This window comes from Melopsittacus undulatus, chromosome 17 (genome assembly GCF_012275295.1).
Source record: "Melopsittacus undulatus isolate bMelUnd1 chromosome 17, bMelUnd1.mat.Z, whole genome shotgun sequence".
NCBI classification, from domain to species: domain Eukaryota; kingdom Metazoa; phylum Chordata; class Aves; order Psittaciformes; family Psittaculidae; genus Melopsittacus; species Melopsittacus undulatus.
In genome coordinates this window covers 3,640,129-3,657,269 of record NC_047543.1, presented here as the reverse complement: position 1 = coordinate 3,657,269, position 17,141 = coordinate 3,640,129, and the positions used below count along the sequence as shown (strand labels likewise).

At 59.5% G+C, this 17,141-nt stretch overlaps 1 protein-coding gene across 1 annotated transcript; it reads left to right on the top strand.

Annotated features, from left to right (window-relative positions):
* MED24 (mediator complex subunit 24) lies at positions 1-16,596 on the top strand. The gene is made up of 25 exons (XM_034070172.1): positions 1-130; positions 1,922-2,004; positions 2,452-2,490; positions 3,714-3,787; positions 5,223-5,446; positions 5,925-6,036; positions 6,353-6,503; positions 6,728-6,841; positions 7,286-7,333; positions 7,529-7,611; positions 7,986-8,072; positions 8,366-8,477; positions 9,008-9,150; positions 9,829-9,869; positions 10,878-10,960; positions 11,851-12,029; positions 12,151-12,250; positions 12,527-12,702; positions 12,781-13,045; positions 13,200-13,381; positions 13,647-13,740; positions 13,871-13,970; positions 15,990-16,067; positions 16,187-16,335; positions 16,457-16,596. The coding sequence occupies exons 1-25, from the start codon at positions 1-3 to the stop codon at positions 16,571-16,573; spliced, it is 2,964 nt and encodes a 987-aa protein (XP_033926063.1). The 3' UTR covers positions 16,574-16,596.
* The last annotated feature ends 545 nt before the right edge of the window (positions 16,597-17,141 follow it).

Here is a 17,141-nt window from a genome sequence, read left to right as displayed (position 1 = left end):
ATGAAGGTGGTGAACCTGAAGCAGGCCATCCTGCAGGCCTGGAAGGAGCGCTGGAGCGACTACCAATGGGCCATCAACATGAAGCGGTTCTTCCCCCGGGGAGCCACCTGGGACATCCTCAACCTGGCAGGTGCGGGGGGAGCGGGGATTGCTCCAGCACTGCACACAGGGGGGGCCGTGGTTAAACCGGCCTAGAGCCCAGCCTGTGGTGAGGTGTGCGGTGTGGGGTGAGCGGTGTGGGGTGAGCAGTGTACGGTGTGGGGTGAGCGCTGGCTGCAGCCGCACACATGCAGAGCTCTGGATCAGGGCACTGTGCTCAGGCACTGCAGCAACCGGCTTCACAGTTCCCCCCCATGATGAGGGGATAACGACCCCTTGTGTAACCAAGGATGGAGCCGGGTGCTCCCATCCCTGCTTACTGGGGCTTCTTTCCTTGTCCCTATTCCAGGATTTTTGACACAAATCCTGCCAAATGCTGGTACCTGCTGAGCTGCAGGGTTTAAACATTGCAAGCTTTTATGCTAATTATAGAAACTTGTTGCTAGGGGGGGGGTTTACTCTCCTGGGCACCAAGCGGTGTTTGCAAGCCCTGGGTACATAAACAGAGCACTGCTGAGCATTGCTGCACCAGGGGATTCCAAGGGAAACAGCCCAGCACAGGTGGAAGCAGTTCTTGCCCCACCAAGAGGGGACCTTTCCCTAGGGTGGTTTTTCCTCCCTTCATCCCACTGCTGTGTTTTCCTTTTGTTAACCCACATCCCCACAGCTGAGCTCCTCAGGCTGCTTTGTGCCCCCTCCACCCATGGCGAGGGGTCAGTGCATGGGCCTGCAGTATGGGGCTGGAGGGGCTGAGCTGTGGGGTAGCCCTAGGGGGACTGGATTTGCTCAGGGGCTGCCAAGGCAAACTCAAAAGGGAAGATGCTGACACTGGCTCCATCCTGGGCGCAGCACAGGTGATGTGGGTGCGCAGGGATGCTATTCCCGATGGCTGCAGCATGTGCTGCTTCCCTCACCGCAGCCCTGGAGCTGTCTTTTCCCAAGCTCCTGCCTTCGGATTGGAACTCCATAGGAGCAGAAGCTGGCACGAGCTGCCCGGATCACAGCGGTGCCGGCAAATCTGTGCTGACACGTCTGCAGCGGGTAGCAGCATGTGGCTGGCTCGTGTTGACGCTCCCTGATGCCATGGGGAGGGGACGGCTGCCATTAGCCTTCTGTCCTCGAGCTGAGATGCTGCTGGCCACGGCCTCAGCCTTTGAGCGAGACCCAGGGAGCCTCCTGCTCCCACAGTCTGTGGGATCTGGCGATGGCTGCTCCTCCTCTGCTGTGGGGCAGCCACTTCCCAGCCAGCTGCTGCCCCCTCTTGTGTCTGGGTGCTTTGACCTACTTACATAGCCCCTGCTGCAGCCCGGGGCCTGCTTCTGGGAGGTGGTTCCTGCACTCTGCCACACTTCAAATGGTCGATTAAAGGCTTGACTGAGCAGATAGGACGGGCAGAGCCCCTCCAGCATCCACAGGCTGGCGGCCGGGGGGGGCAGACGTGCAGGGCTGGGCCCAGCCAAGAGGGAAGGGACCATGTGTGTGCCCAGGGCTCAGCCCTGGGAGCAGAAAGTCACTCAGAGGAGGATGCGAGAGCCTCGTGGGCAGGAGGTGGGAGCAAGGGGAGCTTGGAGAGCAGCAGGTGCTGTTGTGGGGCCAGGGAGAGCTGGGTTAGCAGGAGGCTGCTTGCACTGCCTGAATTATGCCACTGGGGATTGGAAAGTTGTGGGATTTGGTTAATTCAGGGAAGCGCAGCACAGAGTTACTGTGGTTTGTACAATTTGTCTTGGCCACCTTCCTGTGGGATGAGGGCAGAGCATGTGTGTGTCTGTGCATCCCCACACGGGGTCTGTGCCCTGAGCTGGGACCTCTCCTTTCCTTGCAGAGGCTCTTCTGGAGCAGGCCATGATTGGGCCATCGCCGAACCCACTCATCTTGTCCTACCTGAAATATGCCATCAGCTCCCAGGTAATGGCTTTCCCCATGCACTGCAGGTGTCACCTCGCAGCCCACATTAGCAGGGGGTGGGCAAGGAATTCGCGGTGTGGAGTTGGTGATAGGGAGATAGACACCTCCCCCCCCCCCAAAATCTCCCATCTTGGGCTTGGGCAGGCGACTGAGGGCTCAGCACATCCCCAAGGCTGGGCTGTTCCTGTCCATAGCCTCTGCCCATGGCCTGGCTGCAGGCAAGGGGGGGGAATCCTCCCCCTCTGAGACCCCCTGCATTTAGCATCGCCCCAAGTTTGTGTGAAACAAACCAGCATCACCTCAAACTGTCAGCTCGGATTTGTGCTGGGTCAGTGTGTGCGGTGACAGCAGCAGGGCCATGCCCTGACCTCACTGCTCCTCAGCAGTGAGCAAACCTCAGCCTCCAGCATGCGGCTGCACCAGCTTTGCTTTGTGTTTTGTTCATAGATGGTGTCTTACTCCACGGTCCTGACGGCCATCAGCAAGGTAGGGCTCGGGCTGGGGGTTTTCTCTTTCCCTATGACCCGTGTATCCATTTCCCTCCCCGCAACTCTCCCCAAATGTAGGTCAAGTGGAAAATGACATCCTGTGCTGAGTCAGCAGTGGCCAGACAGTGCACATTAGTGCCTGTGTCCCGCTGGGGACAGGCTGCTGCCCTGCTGCCAGCTCCCCCTTTGCATTTGGGGATGGCTGTGGGTGTGAAATCCTCATCCCTCCATCATGCAGGGCCTTGGCAGGCGCCTGGCCCACAGTGTCCTGCGTGTGAACCACAGCCCAGCTGCTGGAGACCACATCCCTCTGCAGCCCGTGGCACTGGGAGCTGGTGATGGAGAAGCAGCACTGCTCAAAGGGGGTGCAGCCATGCAGTGCTGCACCCATGGGTGCTTAGTGTCCCCATGCCACTCGGATGGGGACAGGAACTCTGCGGCTGCCTCTGCTTCATGGGGAGCAACAGCCCCTTGGGGGCTGTGTCAGACCCCCCACCTCCCCCTAAGCATCAGCCTTGTCAGGGCTGAAGAAAGAGGCACTTAAAGGAGAATGATTTCTCTCCTTCCACCTCTTTGCAGTTACTGGGGAATGGGAAGAGGAAGGTGCTGGTAGCCCTGCAATGCTTGTGTAGCTCTGGGGTGCTGCAGGCTGAGCTTGGAGCTGTGCTGCAACCATGCCACAAAGCCCCAGTGAGGGTGGGGACCCTGCAATGGGGCTCAGCACCCATCTGGGACAATGGATTTGCTGCCAGGGGAGGGCAGAACCAGCCCAGGGCCTGGACCAGCCCAGTACTGCATCCTCGTTGGGCAGAGAGCTGACCTTGAGAGCTGAGGCTTCCTCCTTCAGAGCAGCATGTGCCCAGCGCAGGCCTGCGGGCTGGCTCCGGCCCGGCGGGGGGGCCCCATCTGCTCTGCTCTGAGCTGTGGAGCTGCTTCTGGTGCCCCCAGCCCCGCGGCCAGCCGGGCTCCTGGCACACGCTGCTGGCACTCACCACAGCCCTGCCACGGCCAGCTCAGGGCCCTGTTGCCTCCAGCCCGGCAGGGCACGACCCAGCCGCCAGCCAGCCCTGACCTAGATCCCATTCAAGTGGCTTCTGGGCTGCTGCCAGGGCGAGCGTCCTGCGGCCGGCCCAGGCCCTGCAGGAAGGGCTTGAGTTTGGTTTCGGAGCTGCCGGAGCCTGGCAGCCCCATCCAAAGTGTTTCTGTGTTTCCCTGCTCCAGTTTGATGACTTCTCCCGGGACCTGTGTGTCCAGTCGCTCTTGGAGATCATGGATATGTTCTGTGACCGCCTCAGGTATGGTGTGGTGCTTCCAGTGTGACAGTACTGGGAGCTGGTGGGGTCTGGCTGAGCCTGGGGTACCCTCCTTAGGGGAGAGAGGCAGGTTCCTCCTCCAGCTCTGCATCCATCCACCCTGGTCATGGATGGGGAGAGCAGAGGGAGTCCCAAACCCCCACCAGCTTTACAGGGAGCTGCAAGAAACCCATCTATTCCAGGCTAAGCATCCCTGCCATGATATTCCTGTCCCGCTGGGGTGGATAGGGGTGGGTGTAAGCCCTGCAGCCTGGGGGCATGTGTCCCCTCAGCATTTCCTTTCTCTTGTGTGGCCTTCCCAAGGCCCTGGCTACGTGTCCCCTGCTCTGCCTGCGCTGCCCCAGGCGCTCCAGCCAGCTGCCTTGTTTTGCTTCATGCTCTTCCGCTGGTGTTGCAGGGCCCAGGGGAGCTCAGACAATTCAGGCCACAAAAACTCTTTTAGAGAGCTCAGAAATCTTCCTGTTAACCCCTGAGAGCCTTTTCTGGAAGGCTGGAGCAGAGACCGTGTGATGGGGGCAGCAGGAGGAGGAGGAGAAGGAAGGCAGCAGCTCTTCAGTGACATGAAATGAAGCAGCAGCAATGAATATGCATCAGTCACAGATGTTGACAAGAAGCTGTTGCTGAGCTGGCCACTTAATCCTGGCCCTGCCTAATGTGATTTGATCAAAACTTCTGGCCCCAATGGTTTGTGCATCAGGAGGGGAAGGCGTTCACCTCTCGCAGCACATTGATCAATGCTGAGCTTCTCTGAGCAAGATAACTTAATGAGAGGCTTGGAAAGTTTCCCTGGAGTAGAGTGGCCAGAGAGGAGGATGCAACTGGGGAGATGTTCTTTCCCCTGGCAAAGCTGGGATGCAGGTTGGGATGTGCAGCAGAGGAACTGCTGCCTGGGCTGGAGCAGGGGATGTGGGCATGGATTCCCCAGCCTGCCCTGTCTCTGTGCCTCAGTTTCCCCAGGGCAGCAGCGTGGAACCATAGAATGGTCAGGGTTGGAAAGGACCTTAAGATCATTCAGTTCCAAGTCCCCATGCTAGACCATGTTGTCCAAGGCTCTGTCCAGCTTGGCCTTGAAAGCTGCCAGGGATGGAGCATTTACCCCTGGTTTTGGGCACTGTTCCAGGGCCTCAGCACCCTCCCAGGGAAGAACTCCTGCCTTATCTCCAACCTGAACTTCCCCTGTTTCAGTTTGAACCCCTCACCCTTGTCCTATCGCTCCAGTCCTTTCCTAGCATCCTTGTAGCCCCCTTCAGACACTGAAGCTGCTCTGAGGTCTCCATGCAGCTTCTCTTCTCCAGCCCCAATGTTCTCAGCCTGGCTCCATCCGGGAGCTGCCCCAGCCCCTGCTCATCCTCGTGGCCTCCTCTGGCCTTGCCCCAGCAGCACGGTGAGCACGGTGCCGTTTCTCTCCCCTGTTCAGCTGTCATGGCAAAGCCGAGGAGTGCATCAGCCTGTGCCGGGCGCTGCTCAGTGCCCTCAACTGGCTCCTGCGCTGCGCTGCCTTCTATGCCGAGAAGCTGAAGGAGACGCTGGAGCAAGTGGCTGCTGAGGCCCAGCTCAAGATGTGTCTGGAGCGGCTGGAGAAGATGCTTGGGAGCACCAAGAACCGAGCCCTGATCCACATTGCCAAGCTGGAGGAGACGTGTATGTCACTGCTTCCCCCTGGATGCGGCTTGGCCCTGGGGTTGCCACCTCTCCCTTCTCCCTGCCCGGCTCCTGCCGCATTATCCCTGCGGCTCCAAGCCCATCCGTCTTCCAGCTCCATTGCTTTCTCCTCCCTGGCTCTGTGCCACCCTCTGCCCCCTCCCCTCCGTGCTGCCCTTGGAAGAGCAGCAGAATTAATGGGAAGGCTGCAGGAGCTGTTCCTGGGTGCATGGTGAGCCCTGTGCTCTGCCAGCCGGCCTGTGCCTGGCCAAGAGGCTGTGCCAGGCCAGCCTAAAGCAGGAGCTGATGGCTCACACACAGCCCCTCAGCTTGGGTTTGCAGAGGTGCACTGACTTCTGCTCACTGTGGGGAGCCCCAGCCTTGGCAGGGCCTCTGCACTGCTGTGGGCCTTGGAGCCAGCCTGCCCTGCTCAGTGTGTTCCTGTCCCCACTGTTGAATGCCTGCTCTCCCAATCCAGCCTCCTGGAGCACTGTGGAGCAGTCCCTTGTCAAGCTGGGGGAGAACCTCAACAACCTCAGCAACTCCCCACTGCGAAGCCAGGCTGATGACTGCGTCTCCCTCATCAAGAGGTAGATTTGTGCTACCAGCTTCATGGGCTTGGAGGGTAAAATGGGTGTGAGCCCTGCTCTGGGGGTTGAGAGCCTCCTGCCTCCCTCCACGCTGGCTCCCTGCTTCCTTGTCCCTTCCTGGCTTGGAGCCCTGCACCAACAGTGGGTTGGGGCTGGCGCTGGGTAGGAGAGGGGACAGGGCTAGTGGTGACCTGCTGTGAAGGAGTCTTCTGCCCCAGGTTGCTCAGGGGCTTGGCTGGGAAAGGATGATGGGAGAGGAAGAGCAAGGATCTGTCCCTGCAAGGCTCCAGGGATGTGTGCTGTCCTCTCCTACCAGCATCCCCACCATGCTCTCAGTGCACTCTGAGCAGCTGAACAAGACCGGCTTCCCCACCGTACATGCTGTGGTGCTGCTGGAGGGGACCATGAACCTCACTGGAGAGACCCAGCCGCTGGTGGAGCAGCTGATGATGGTGAAGAGGATGCAGGTACAGAAGTGGCATCTGATTTTGCTCAGGGTGAGCTGTGGCTGTGGGGCCAGAGCCTTGCTGCAGCTTCTGTGCTGATCCTGGTCCAAGGATGTGGGCGCAGCTGCGGGGAGCAGCGTGAGCCCATCAACACCTTCACAGGGGGTTCAGGGTTTGGCTGTGCTTGAGGGAGGTGCTTTATTGCCTTTCCAGCACTGGTGGGGGTTTGTCTGTGTGTCCTGCAGCGCATTCCCTCCCCGCTCTTCGTGCTGGAGATCTGGAAGGCCTGTTTTGTGGGCCTCATCGAGTCCCCGGAGGGCACAGAGGAGCTCAAGTGGACAGCCTTCACTTTCCTGAAGGTATGGCCTGAGCCTGGGCCTGCTGCTGCCTTCTCCCCACATGCTCAGCCCCTGCTGAGCACCGAACCCTGGCAGAGCAATTAGTTCTGCTGTCGCACAGCATGAGCCTGTGGCAGCCTTCCTGCAACCTGCTGAGCATCAGCTTTGCTGTCCTGGGCCTCTTTTCAGCCCAGCCTCACTTTGTTTTGCAGAGTGGCTTTCCTGAGATGTTTTGGGGGGGGGGGGGGGGGGAAATTGGGGGCCTTTGAAGGATGCCACAGCAACCTTGGGGCTTGTGTTCCCATAGCTCGGTGGTGGGCAGCCCCAGAGCAGTCTGCTTCACCTCCTTTGTACCAGATAGAAGGAGTCAGTGTGTGATTTCCCATGGCCTGGGCTGTGATGGGCTTCCTGCTGGGAGGTCCTGACTGCAGCACAGTCAATCACATCCTGGCCCATGTCTTTCAGATACCCCAGGTCCTGGTTAAACTCAAGAAGTATCCCCAAGGAGACAAGGTGAGTCTGGGGGGACATTGGTTTGAGCTGTTTGCCATGTTGTGTTTGTCATGATGGTGCTAGGGCCTGGCCAGAGATGCGTGAGGTAGGAGATGGTTTATATCCCAACAACCTTCCAATGGACAAGGTGGTGTGGGAGGTGAAGGTGGCTTGTGCCAGCAGTGCTCTGAGCTGACAGAGCTTTGTGCCCAGCAGGACTTCACTGAGGATGTGAACTGTGCCTTCAAGTTCCTGCTGAAGCTGACCCCTCTGCTCGACAAAGCTGATCAGCGATGCAAGTGAGTGATCCCTGTGTGCAGGGCTGACCTGCAGCACTGCTTGCCTGTGGCCAGGCCATGCCACAACCACCCCATCCTTCCTGCGGGGTTCAGGATGCTGGGGCAGCTCCTGGTGAGGCTTTTTGAGCTTCTGATCCAATTCCTTCTTCCTGAGGACCTTGCGCTGCCAACTGGGCAAGGCAGTGAGCGTCTGACAGCTCATCCGTGTCTTGGTGATGCTGTGTGGAAGCTGGAGCTGCTTTTGCCCCTGAAGCATCCTCAGAGGGGTGGGAGTGGGGCCAGGGGGACAACCCAGGAGCCCCCCTGCCCTGCAGCACTGCCCAGGGCAGCAGCAATGCTGTTCCTCAGGCTGATGCTCTCCTCTTCTCTTTCAGCTGTGACTGCACGAGCCTGCTGCTGCAGGAGTGTGGCAAGCAGGGGCTGCTTTCCGAGGCCAACATGAACAAACTGATTGACAAACGGTACAGCCCCCTCCAAATTCGGGGTGACCAAGTGGGGTTAGAGCACCTCATCTTGCTGCCCTTCTTAGGGGGGAGCATGAAGGACCAGCTGTGATGCTGCTGGCTGGCCTGTGGCCTGGAGGGACGAGGCTTTGCTTTCAGTGACAGATGGAGTACAGGCAGTCTGTCCTCTGGCAGCTGGCAGTGGCCTGAGGTGGTGGCCTTTCCTTGGGGAAGCTGGTGGGATGTGGTGGGCAGGAGTGAAGCAGGGGATGGGCTCCTGCTCACTGACCGGTTCTGTGTGGATCCCATAGGACAGTGGACAGAAAACAGGCTCCGTGCTTGAAATCGGCGGAGAACGCCAACATCCAACCAAACCCGAGGCTCATCCTGAGGGCTGAGCCCACTGTCACCAACATCCTGAAGGTGAGTCCTTCCTGGGCAGGCTGGGGTCAGCCCCACAGCCTGTTCCAGCAGCATTGGCCTCACCAGGCAGCCGGGACGGTTGGGAGGTGCCTGATCCCCCTCCTATGCTGGACTGGAGAAATGGGGAAATCACTCCCAGCCTTGCTACACTACCATGGAGACTGGGAGCTCCTTTCCTCCCTCCCAGGAAGCTGTCAGGGGCATGTTGTCAGTGCCAGCAGCCTGAGCACAGCCAGATGTGCTTGTCCTGCTCTCAGCCACTTCTCCGCATGCATCTCCCCATGTCCCTGGTGACTCCCCATGTTCTTTTGCCCCTCTGGTTGACTTGCTGCTGAAAGCAAGAAGATGTTTTGGTGGTGGTTGTGCTGCAGCTCTCCCCTGTGCTGTGCCCTGTGGTGCTTGAGCCACCCACCCATCACCAAGGCCTCATGGAACATTCTGGAGCTGATCCACTGCCCCCGTGGCCATTTACCACTGGTCTGTATCACCCATTCCTTGTGACTTCCCTTTCCTCTGTTCCTTCTTTGTAGACCATGGATGCAGATCACTCTAAGTCCCCCGAGGGCTTGCTGGGGGTTTTGGGCCACATGCTCTCTGGGAAGAGCCTGGACTTGCTGCTGGCAGCAGCAGCAGCAACGGGCAAGCTGAAATCCTTTGCTCGGAAGTTCATCAAGTGAGTGTCCACCTGGATGGTGCTGTCCCTGCTCACCAGTGGGGCTGGGCTGAGCGGGCAGCCTCCCCCAGTGCCTGTGTCCAGCACAACCCTGGGCAGGGCTGGGATTCTGGGGGTGTGCGCCCTGCACGGCAGCATCCCAGCTCCTTTGCTTCTGCCTTAACAGAGCAGAGTCCAAGTCAGCTTGGTTTAAGGGTACGAAGGGACTGGCACAGCCTCAGCTGCAGGGCGCTCGCTGTGTCAGTCCCCAGATGCTTGTGTCCCACTTGGAGCACAAGCAGCAGCATGCATGGGGTGTGTGATGTGCTTCTGAGCAGAGAGGCCTGAGGCAACTCCAGCCTCTTTGGGGGTTCGTGGTAAGGAGAGGGCCATGCTCAGAACTCCCCACGCAGAGGATGCTTTCGGGTGTGGGGGAACAGCAGCGTTGCTGGACCTGTTCTGCTGCAGGGGAGCAGAGGGAGGAGGAGGAGGCTCAGCCCTGCTGTGCCGGAGGGTGTCTGCAGAGCCAGGCCCTGCTTCAGTCCCTGCCTGCCTTGCTCCTGCATGCAGGACACGGGGCTGGGCCGGGCTGCAGGCAGGGTCTGCAGGCAGGGACACCCCCTGCGTGTCCCAGGTCTGGGCAGAGTCCTGGTGCAGCCGGTGGTGATGCTTCACTGCAGCTCCCATTGCCCCCTCTAGGCTGAATGAATTCACGAAGCACATCAGCAGCGAGGACAGCTGTAAGTATGTACATGGCCTGCCAGGGGGGTGGTTTGAGCTGCTCCCCCCACTGCTATGTGCTGGGATGCTGTAGGGCCTGGCTGTGATGCCTGAGCAAGCTGAGCTTTGCCAGGCCTGGCATGGGGGCGTGTGGTGGAGCCTGGGGCTCCTAGGGCCACGCTGCCCTCCCATGTGCCATTTGTGTGTCCATCTGGAATGTGGGGTGTTCTCTGCTTGCTCCATCTCCCCAGCCCACCCCATGGGGCCCCTTGGGACCAGCCGGGCCCCGGCTCACTCGCTGGAAGGGGTGATGTGTCAGCACCGAGCCCGAGATAAGGACTCAGACTGCATTTACATGTGGTGAAACTTGTGTTTCAGAGTGCTCTGACCTTCCACAGTGTGGGGAGAGCCCAGGGATGGGCTGGGGCTGCTGCACAGAGGCCAAAGCTGCTGTGGGGGCACAGATGGGGTAGAGGGAGGCACTTGGTACATCTTCTAGAGCCCTTGTTTGCACACAAGCACTTGGGGTTAGAAAAGCTGCCTGGAGGAAACTGGGAGGGTCAGAGGGCTCCTCCCTGCCTCTCTCCTTGTACAAGGCTGGAGATCAGAGAATCCCAGCCTGGATTGGGTTGGAGGGGACCTTAAAGCTCCTCCAGCTCCAACCCCTGCCACGGTCAGGGACCCCTTCCACTGGAGCAGCTGCTCCAAGCCCCTGTGTCCAACCTGGCCTTGAGCACTGCCAGGGATGGGGCAGCCACAGCTTCTCTGGGCACCCTGTGCCAGCGCCTCAGCACCCTCACAGGGAACAGCTTCTGCCTAAGAGCTCAGCTCAGTCTCCCCTCAGGCAGGTTCAAGCCATTCCCATTGTCCCATCCCTGCATCCCTTGTCCCAAGCCCCTCTCCAGGTTTCCTGCAGCCCCTTTAGGCACTGGAGCTGCTCTCAGGTCTCCCCTTCAGGAGCCTTCTCTTGTCCAGGCTGCCCCAGCAGAGCTGCCCCAGCCCCAGGCTCTTTGTTTCTTCTCCCTCAGCCAAACCAGCCTCAGTTCGGGCCCTGCTCTTCGACATCTCTTTCCTCATGCTGTGCCATGTGGCCCAGACCTATGGCTCTGAGGTAAGTGTCCTCCGAGGGGATGGGGCTTTGACCTGGGGAGCGCAGCAGGGATGGAGCAGGGGTGGCCATGGCATTCCCGAGGGCTTTGGTTGTGTTCCCTTCACTGTCTCATGTCATCAGTGGGATTGCTGCCTCCACAGCCTCTGATCTCACTGGGCTTTTCCCAGCACTGCCCTTCTGGTTTGGCACTGGTTGGCCAGGAGGGGCCCTTGGAGCTTTCAGACCACGAGAGGAGGAACTTGCAGCCCCGCAGGAAACAGCCCTTTGGTTGCATGAAACCTTTCCAGCTTTCGACATCTGCTTGTGCTGGGAATTGCAATGATACCGAAAGCTCAGGAGCACTGGGAGGGGGAATCCTGGCTGGAAAAGAGCTGGGAGCGGACGTGCCCGGGGCTGACTGATGGGGGCTCATCCCCAGCCCGGCCCAGAGCAGCTCTTCCTGCACAGCTGCTGCCGGACAGATGTGCACAGCTCCTTGGTTCAGACAGCAGCAGTGTCCCGGGGGTCCCACAGCGGCAGGGAGGAAGCAGCACGTGGGGTTCCCAGCTCCTGTGCCCCACGGGAGCCCTCCCAGCTGGGCTGTGGGAGCTGGGGACCCTCAGCACTGCTCTGGAGGGGACAGGTGACCCTCACAGCCCCTCCACACTGAGCATCAACCCAGGGGAAGCTGTTGGAGCTCCATGGGCTGTGGTCCCCTGGGGTATCCTCAGGAAGAGGGGAGCAAAGCACAGCCCCCAGACTGGAAACCAGTGCCTGACTGGGGGGTGACCAGTGCAGGCCACAGGGTGATGCTGTCCCCCCAGCCCTGAGCACCCCGGGGTGGGGGTCCCCAGCAGGATCCCTGTGGGGTTCAGGCCGTGTGGTAGACCCTGTGCTGCTTCCTTTCCTAGGTGATCCTGTCGGAGTCCAGCCCTCCGGGTGAGGTTCCCTTCTTTGAGACCTGGATGCTGACCTGCATGCCCGAGGAGGGGAAGATCCTCAACCCCGACCACCCCTGCTTCCGTCCGGACTCCACCAAAGTGGAGTCCCTGGTTGCCCTCCTCAACAACTCCTCCGAGATGAAGCTGGTGTAAGAGCTCAGCCCACCCTGCAGAGCAGGAGGGGAGCCCCCACCCCACCTTCCCTGACCCCATGGCTGCTCTGGACAAGTGCCTGACCCCCATTCCCTCCACCTCTCTCTTCCCTGGCAGGCAGATGAAGTGGCACGAGGCATGTCTGAGCATCTCAGCTGCCATCCTGGAGATCCTCAATGCCTGGGAGAATGGCGTCCTCACCTTCGAGTCCATCCAGGTGGGCCTGGTGGGAGGGTAGCATGGGGGAGAGCAAGGGCACAGTGCTCAAGGCCAGGTTGGACACAGGGGCTTGGAGCAGCTGCTCCAGTGGAAGGGGTCCCTGTCCGTGGCAGGGGTTGGAGCTGGATGAGCTTTAAGCTCCCTTCCAACCCAATCCAGGCTGGGATCCTAGGACCTTGCAGTCTGGTCCCACAGCCCTGGGAGGCGATGCTGAGATGAAGCCTGTGCATGCACCCACCAGTGTTCACCCACCTCTGCTCCTGTCCTCTCCTAGAAAATCACAGACAACATCAAGGGGAAGGTGTGCAGCATGGCCGTGTGTGCCGTGGCCTGGCTGGTGGCCCACGTCCGCATGCTGGGCTTGGATGAGCGCGAGAAGTCCCTGCAGATGATCCGGCAGTTGGCCACCCCTCTGTGCAGTGAGAACACGCTGCAGTTCTACAACGAGCGGTGAGCCCCAGCCCCACACGTGTGCTGTGCCACCTCCCAGGGCCTGTGTGACCCCAGCTCCCTGCCCCTGTCCTGCAGGGTGGTGATCATGAGCTCCATCCTGGAGCACATGTGTGCCGATGTCCTGCAGCAGACGGCCACGCAGATCAAATTCCCCTCCACGGGCATGGACACCATTCCCTACTGGAACCTGCTCCCCCCGAAGAAGCCCATCAAGGAGGTGCTGACGAGTGTCTTCACCAAGGTGCTGGAGAAGGGCTGGGTCGACAGCCGCTCCATCCACATCTTTGACACCCTGCTGCACATGGGGGGTGTCTACTGGTTCTGCAACAACCTGGTCAAGGTATGGGGTGGAGGAGGGAGGTGACCGGGTGGCAAGCCCAGGACTGCTGGGCCTAGCCCATGCTCTTAGTGCCCAGGAGCTCTGGTTGTGCCTGGGCTGGTTGCTTTGCCAGTCCTGGGTGCTGGAGGTGAGCCCGTGCCTCCCTCTGCCTCAGGAGCTGCTGAAGGAGACACGGAAGGAGCACACACTGCGGGCTGTGGAGCTGCTCTATGCCATCTTCTGCTTGGACATGCAGCAGCTGACGCTGACCCTGCTGGGTCACATCCTGCCCAACCTGCTCACAGACTCCTCCAAGTGGCACACGCTCATGGACCCCCCAGGAAAAGCCTTGGCCAAGTAAGACCCTGAACGTGTTGATGTTGTCTCCTAGGGAGTGGGTTTGTGGAGATGGGGACATGCTCCGTGCTGGGATGGGGGTCCCAGCCACCCAGTTCCCATGCTGGCCCTAGCACAGTGCTGACAGGAGTGGACACACTGGTGTCCTGGGCCCCATTCTCTGCTGCTTCTCACTGGGGAGGGACCTGCTACCTCCCATCCTGGCACCCACTCTGGGCTCGTGGTGGGCTGGCAGCACCTCACAGTGTCCCTGCTCTGTCCCCAGGCTCTCTGTCTGGTGTGCCCTGAGCTCCTACTCCTCCCACAACAAGGGCCAGGCCTCTGCCAGGCAGAAGAAGAGGCACCGAGAGGACATCGAGGTGAGTCCTGCACGGAGCAGGGTTTGGTTGGAGTCTCTGTGCAGAGCCCAGAGTGGGTCAGCAGGGGAGGGGGGACAGGATCCCCCCTCGGAGAGGGGCTGGTGGGACTGAACCCCCTCTACCCCCCCAGGATTACATCAGCCTCTTCCCGCTGGATGACACGCAGCCCTCCAAGCTCATGCGCCTGCTGAGCTCCAATGAGGAGGACGCCAACATCCTCTCCAGCCCCAGTAAGTGCAGATGGGGTTGGGAGCTCCTGGGGAGGGAACTGACCTGCTCTGGGCATCGTTTCTGGCAGCTCTGCTCTGGAGCCAGAGCTGGGCTGGGGCAGCCTGGGCAAGAGAAGGCTCCTGAAGGGGAGACCTGAGAGCAGCTCCAGTGCCTAAAGGGGCTGCAGGAAACCTGGAGAGGGGCTTGGGACATGGGATGTAGGGACAGGCCAAGGGGAATGGCTTGAACCTGCCCGAGGGGAGACTGAGCTGAGCTCTTAGGCAGAAGCTGTTCCCTGTGAGGGTGCTGAGGCGCTGGCACAGGGTGCCCAGAGAAGCTGTGGCTGCCCCATCCCTGGCAGTGCTCAAGGCCAGGTTGGACACAGGGGCTTGGAGCAGCTGCTCCAGTGGAAGGGGTCCCTGCCCATGGCAGGGGTTGGAGCTGGAGGAGCTTTAATCTTCAACCCACACCATGCTATGGTTCCATTAAACGTGTATTGGCACAAGCCACTTCTCTTCCAAAGCTGGCCAGATGTAGAGCACTCAGGTGTTCTGCTGAGTTACCCTGGAGCTCTTACACTTTGCAGGGGTCAAGCTGTTAATTTCTCCCATCAGAGCAGGTGATGAGCTTACACCTCCCCTTGTGATGCTGCCACCACCCCAGTGCATTGCATGAGGTGCTCAGGGAGGTTTTGTTAGAGCCCTATCACCCCCAGCCAGCCCATGTGGGACCGATGGGCTGCAGCAGGAGGGGTGGGAGGTGACGTTCCCGTTGTTTGTGGCTAAATCCTGACATTCCTGTGTCATTAACAAGGAGCTGTTGACTCCCCACAGTCACGTCTGTGTGTCCCTGCTGCTCCTCTCTGCAGCACGGAGCTGTCACCGCTCCCACATGCATTGTCTGGACTCCTGGGCCCTGAGTCAGGAGGCTCTTGGTCATTGTTTCTCCATTATCTGAACCTCCTCTGGGTTTAGGAGTTCTGAGCACATCCATCAACCCGTGGGTTTTGTTGGTTTCGTGACTGTTGAAATACAGGTTTCCCCCTTTATTTCACTATCTTTGGTTTAACATAACTTTTGAGGCATTTCCACCTCTTCCCAATGACATTCAGGACTTTCCTGGGCTGTTTGCTGCAGTGATGTGGAAAAGCTGCTTCCTGCAGCCATGTAACTCATGTGATTCCATGAGAAAAGTGTGGGAGGGCTTGCTGCTTTTTTTGGTGAGCATCCTCAGAGCAGCACAAGGTGGGGCCTGAGGAGTTTTGGCACTAGCTGTGTTCTATGGGGTCTCCATAAAAGCCTTCCCAGGTGATTCCCATCCCATTGCACTGGAAGACGGCACAGTTCCTGTCCTGCAGATGCAGTTTGCAGCACTTCATGGTTTGCTTTGGATAAATCCCCTTCTCTATCCTGAGATTTGCTGCTCCTTTTGGACACGCCTCAGTTATCTATGGTAGCTAAATCAGACCCTGCGGGTGAGATGTGAGTGCTGCTGTGCAGCTGTTGAACATCTGTGCTGCTCTCCCCACCGTGACACCGCCTTGCACTGCTTGTGCCCTTGCACAGCATCAGGGGCAAGGTGCTGCTGCAGGTAAACCCGGGCAGGGAGCAGCTTGGAGGCACCTCACGGCCTCACTCACACTCAGACCTTTGCAGATGTCATTGAACTTGCTTGGACTTGGAGTAAATATGGGCTGTGCAAGAGCCAAGTGTCACAGCCCAGGAGCAGCTTTGAGCCCTTCAGGGGGCTCTGCTCCATCACACCTGGGCTGTGGCAGAGAGATGGTGACCAGAGCAAGGCCTCTGCCTGCTGCACATCTCTGCTGTGCTCCAGCAGCTCAGTTTGGGGGGTCCCAAGGGCCACAATCCAAACCTCTTCCACCCCATGGGGTAACTCATGGCAAAGCCCTTCCTGAAGCCCAAGGGCTGGGCAAGCTCTGGTGGCCAGACCTGGCCAGAGTGGGCACATTGGTGTGGCTGAGGGGGCCAAGAGGCTGTTGCAGCCTCCCCCAGCCTGGTGCATGTTCTGCTTCCCAACAGATCGCTCCATGAGCAGCTCGCTGTCTGCCTCCCAGCTGCACACCATCAGCATGAGGGACCCACTGAACAGGGTGCTAGGTAATGGGGTTGGGTACCAGCAGGGTAACCTGGTGGCTGTGCACTGGTGGGGACCTGTGCCCTGTGTGTGGGCCTTGGGCCTTCCTGACCTGGTTTCTGATATGTCCCTATCTCCGCAGCAAACCTCTTTCTGCTCATCTCTTCCATCCTGGGGGCCAAGACAGCTGGCACCCACACCCAGTTTGTGCAGTGGTTCATGGAGGAGTGTGTGGACTGCTTGGAGCAGGGCAGCCGTGGCAGCATCCTGCAGTTCATGCCCTTTACCATGGTGAGTCCTGTGGCTGTGACATCCTGGTCACAGGGTGCCCTGGGATGCTGGTGCATGGGACAGGGCTGTCCTGCTCTCGTGTCTCCAGCACTGTCATGAGTGGCTGTTTCTGCTCTCCCAGGTTTCGGAGCTGGTGAAAGTGTCCACCATGTCCAGTCCCAAAATCGTCCTGGCCATCACGGATCTCAGCCTGCCCCTGGGCCGCCGTGTCGCTGCCAAGGCCATCGCCGCTCTCTGAGTGGCCACCTTCCTTCTGCCGTGGAACTCGTGTGATGCTGGGATGGAACTGGGGTGTGTGGGACAGCTGCTGGCCCTGCAGCTCAGACTGGCCCTGCTTCCCTCTGCGTTCAGCCTCCCCAAAGCACCCGTTTGCTGCTCGAGATGGACTTTAAGAGACAGAGGCATCCCCCTGCTTTTCTATCATAAATACAGGCCTTTTGTACAATAAGGCTTTGCTTTGTTTCTCTTTGCTTTCCTGTACATGGTGAGCTCAGCAACGGTGCCAGCCCCTGCTACCACAGCTGTGGAGCCAGGACAGAAACCTAGTGCTGGGCATCACCTACACACCATGAACTCTGCAACGGTGCCACAATCATGGCAATCTGCCCTGCCCTTTGCCAACTGAAGCTCCATCTGCGGGATGGTGGCAGCATTGAGGAGCTCACTGTGGGCAGAGGAGTACCCAGGTGGAATTTGAGGTGAGAAAGCAAGGAGGGCACCGCTGTGGAGCAATGGGTTAGGGTTAGGAGAGGCCCTGCAGCAGCTTTGTCCCTGGTGCCACCAGCGTTGCTCTTGGTCCTCCGTGT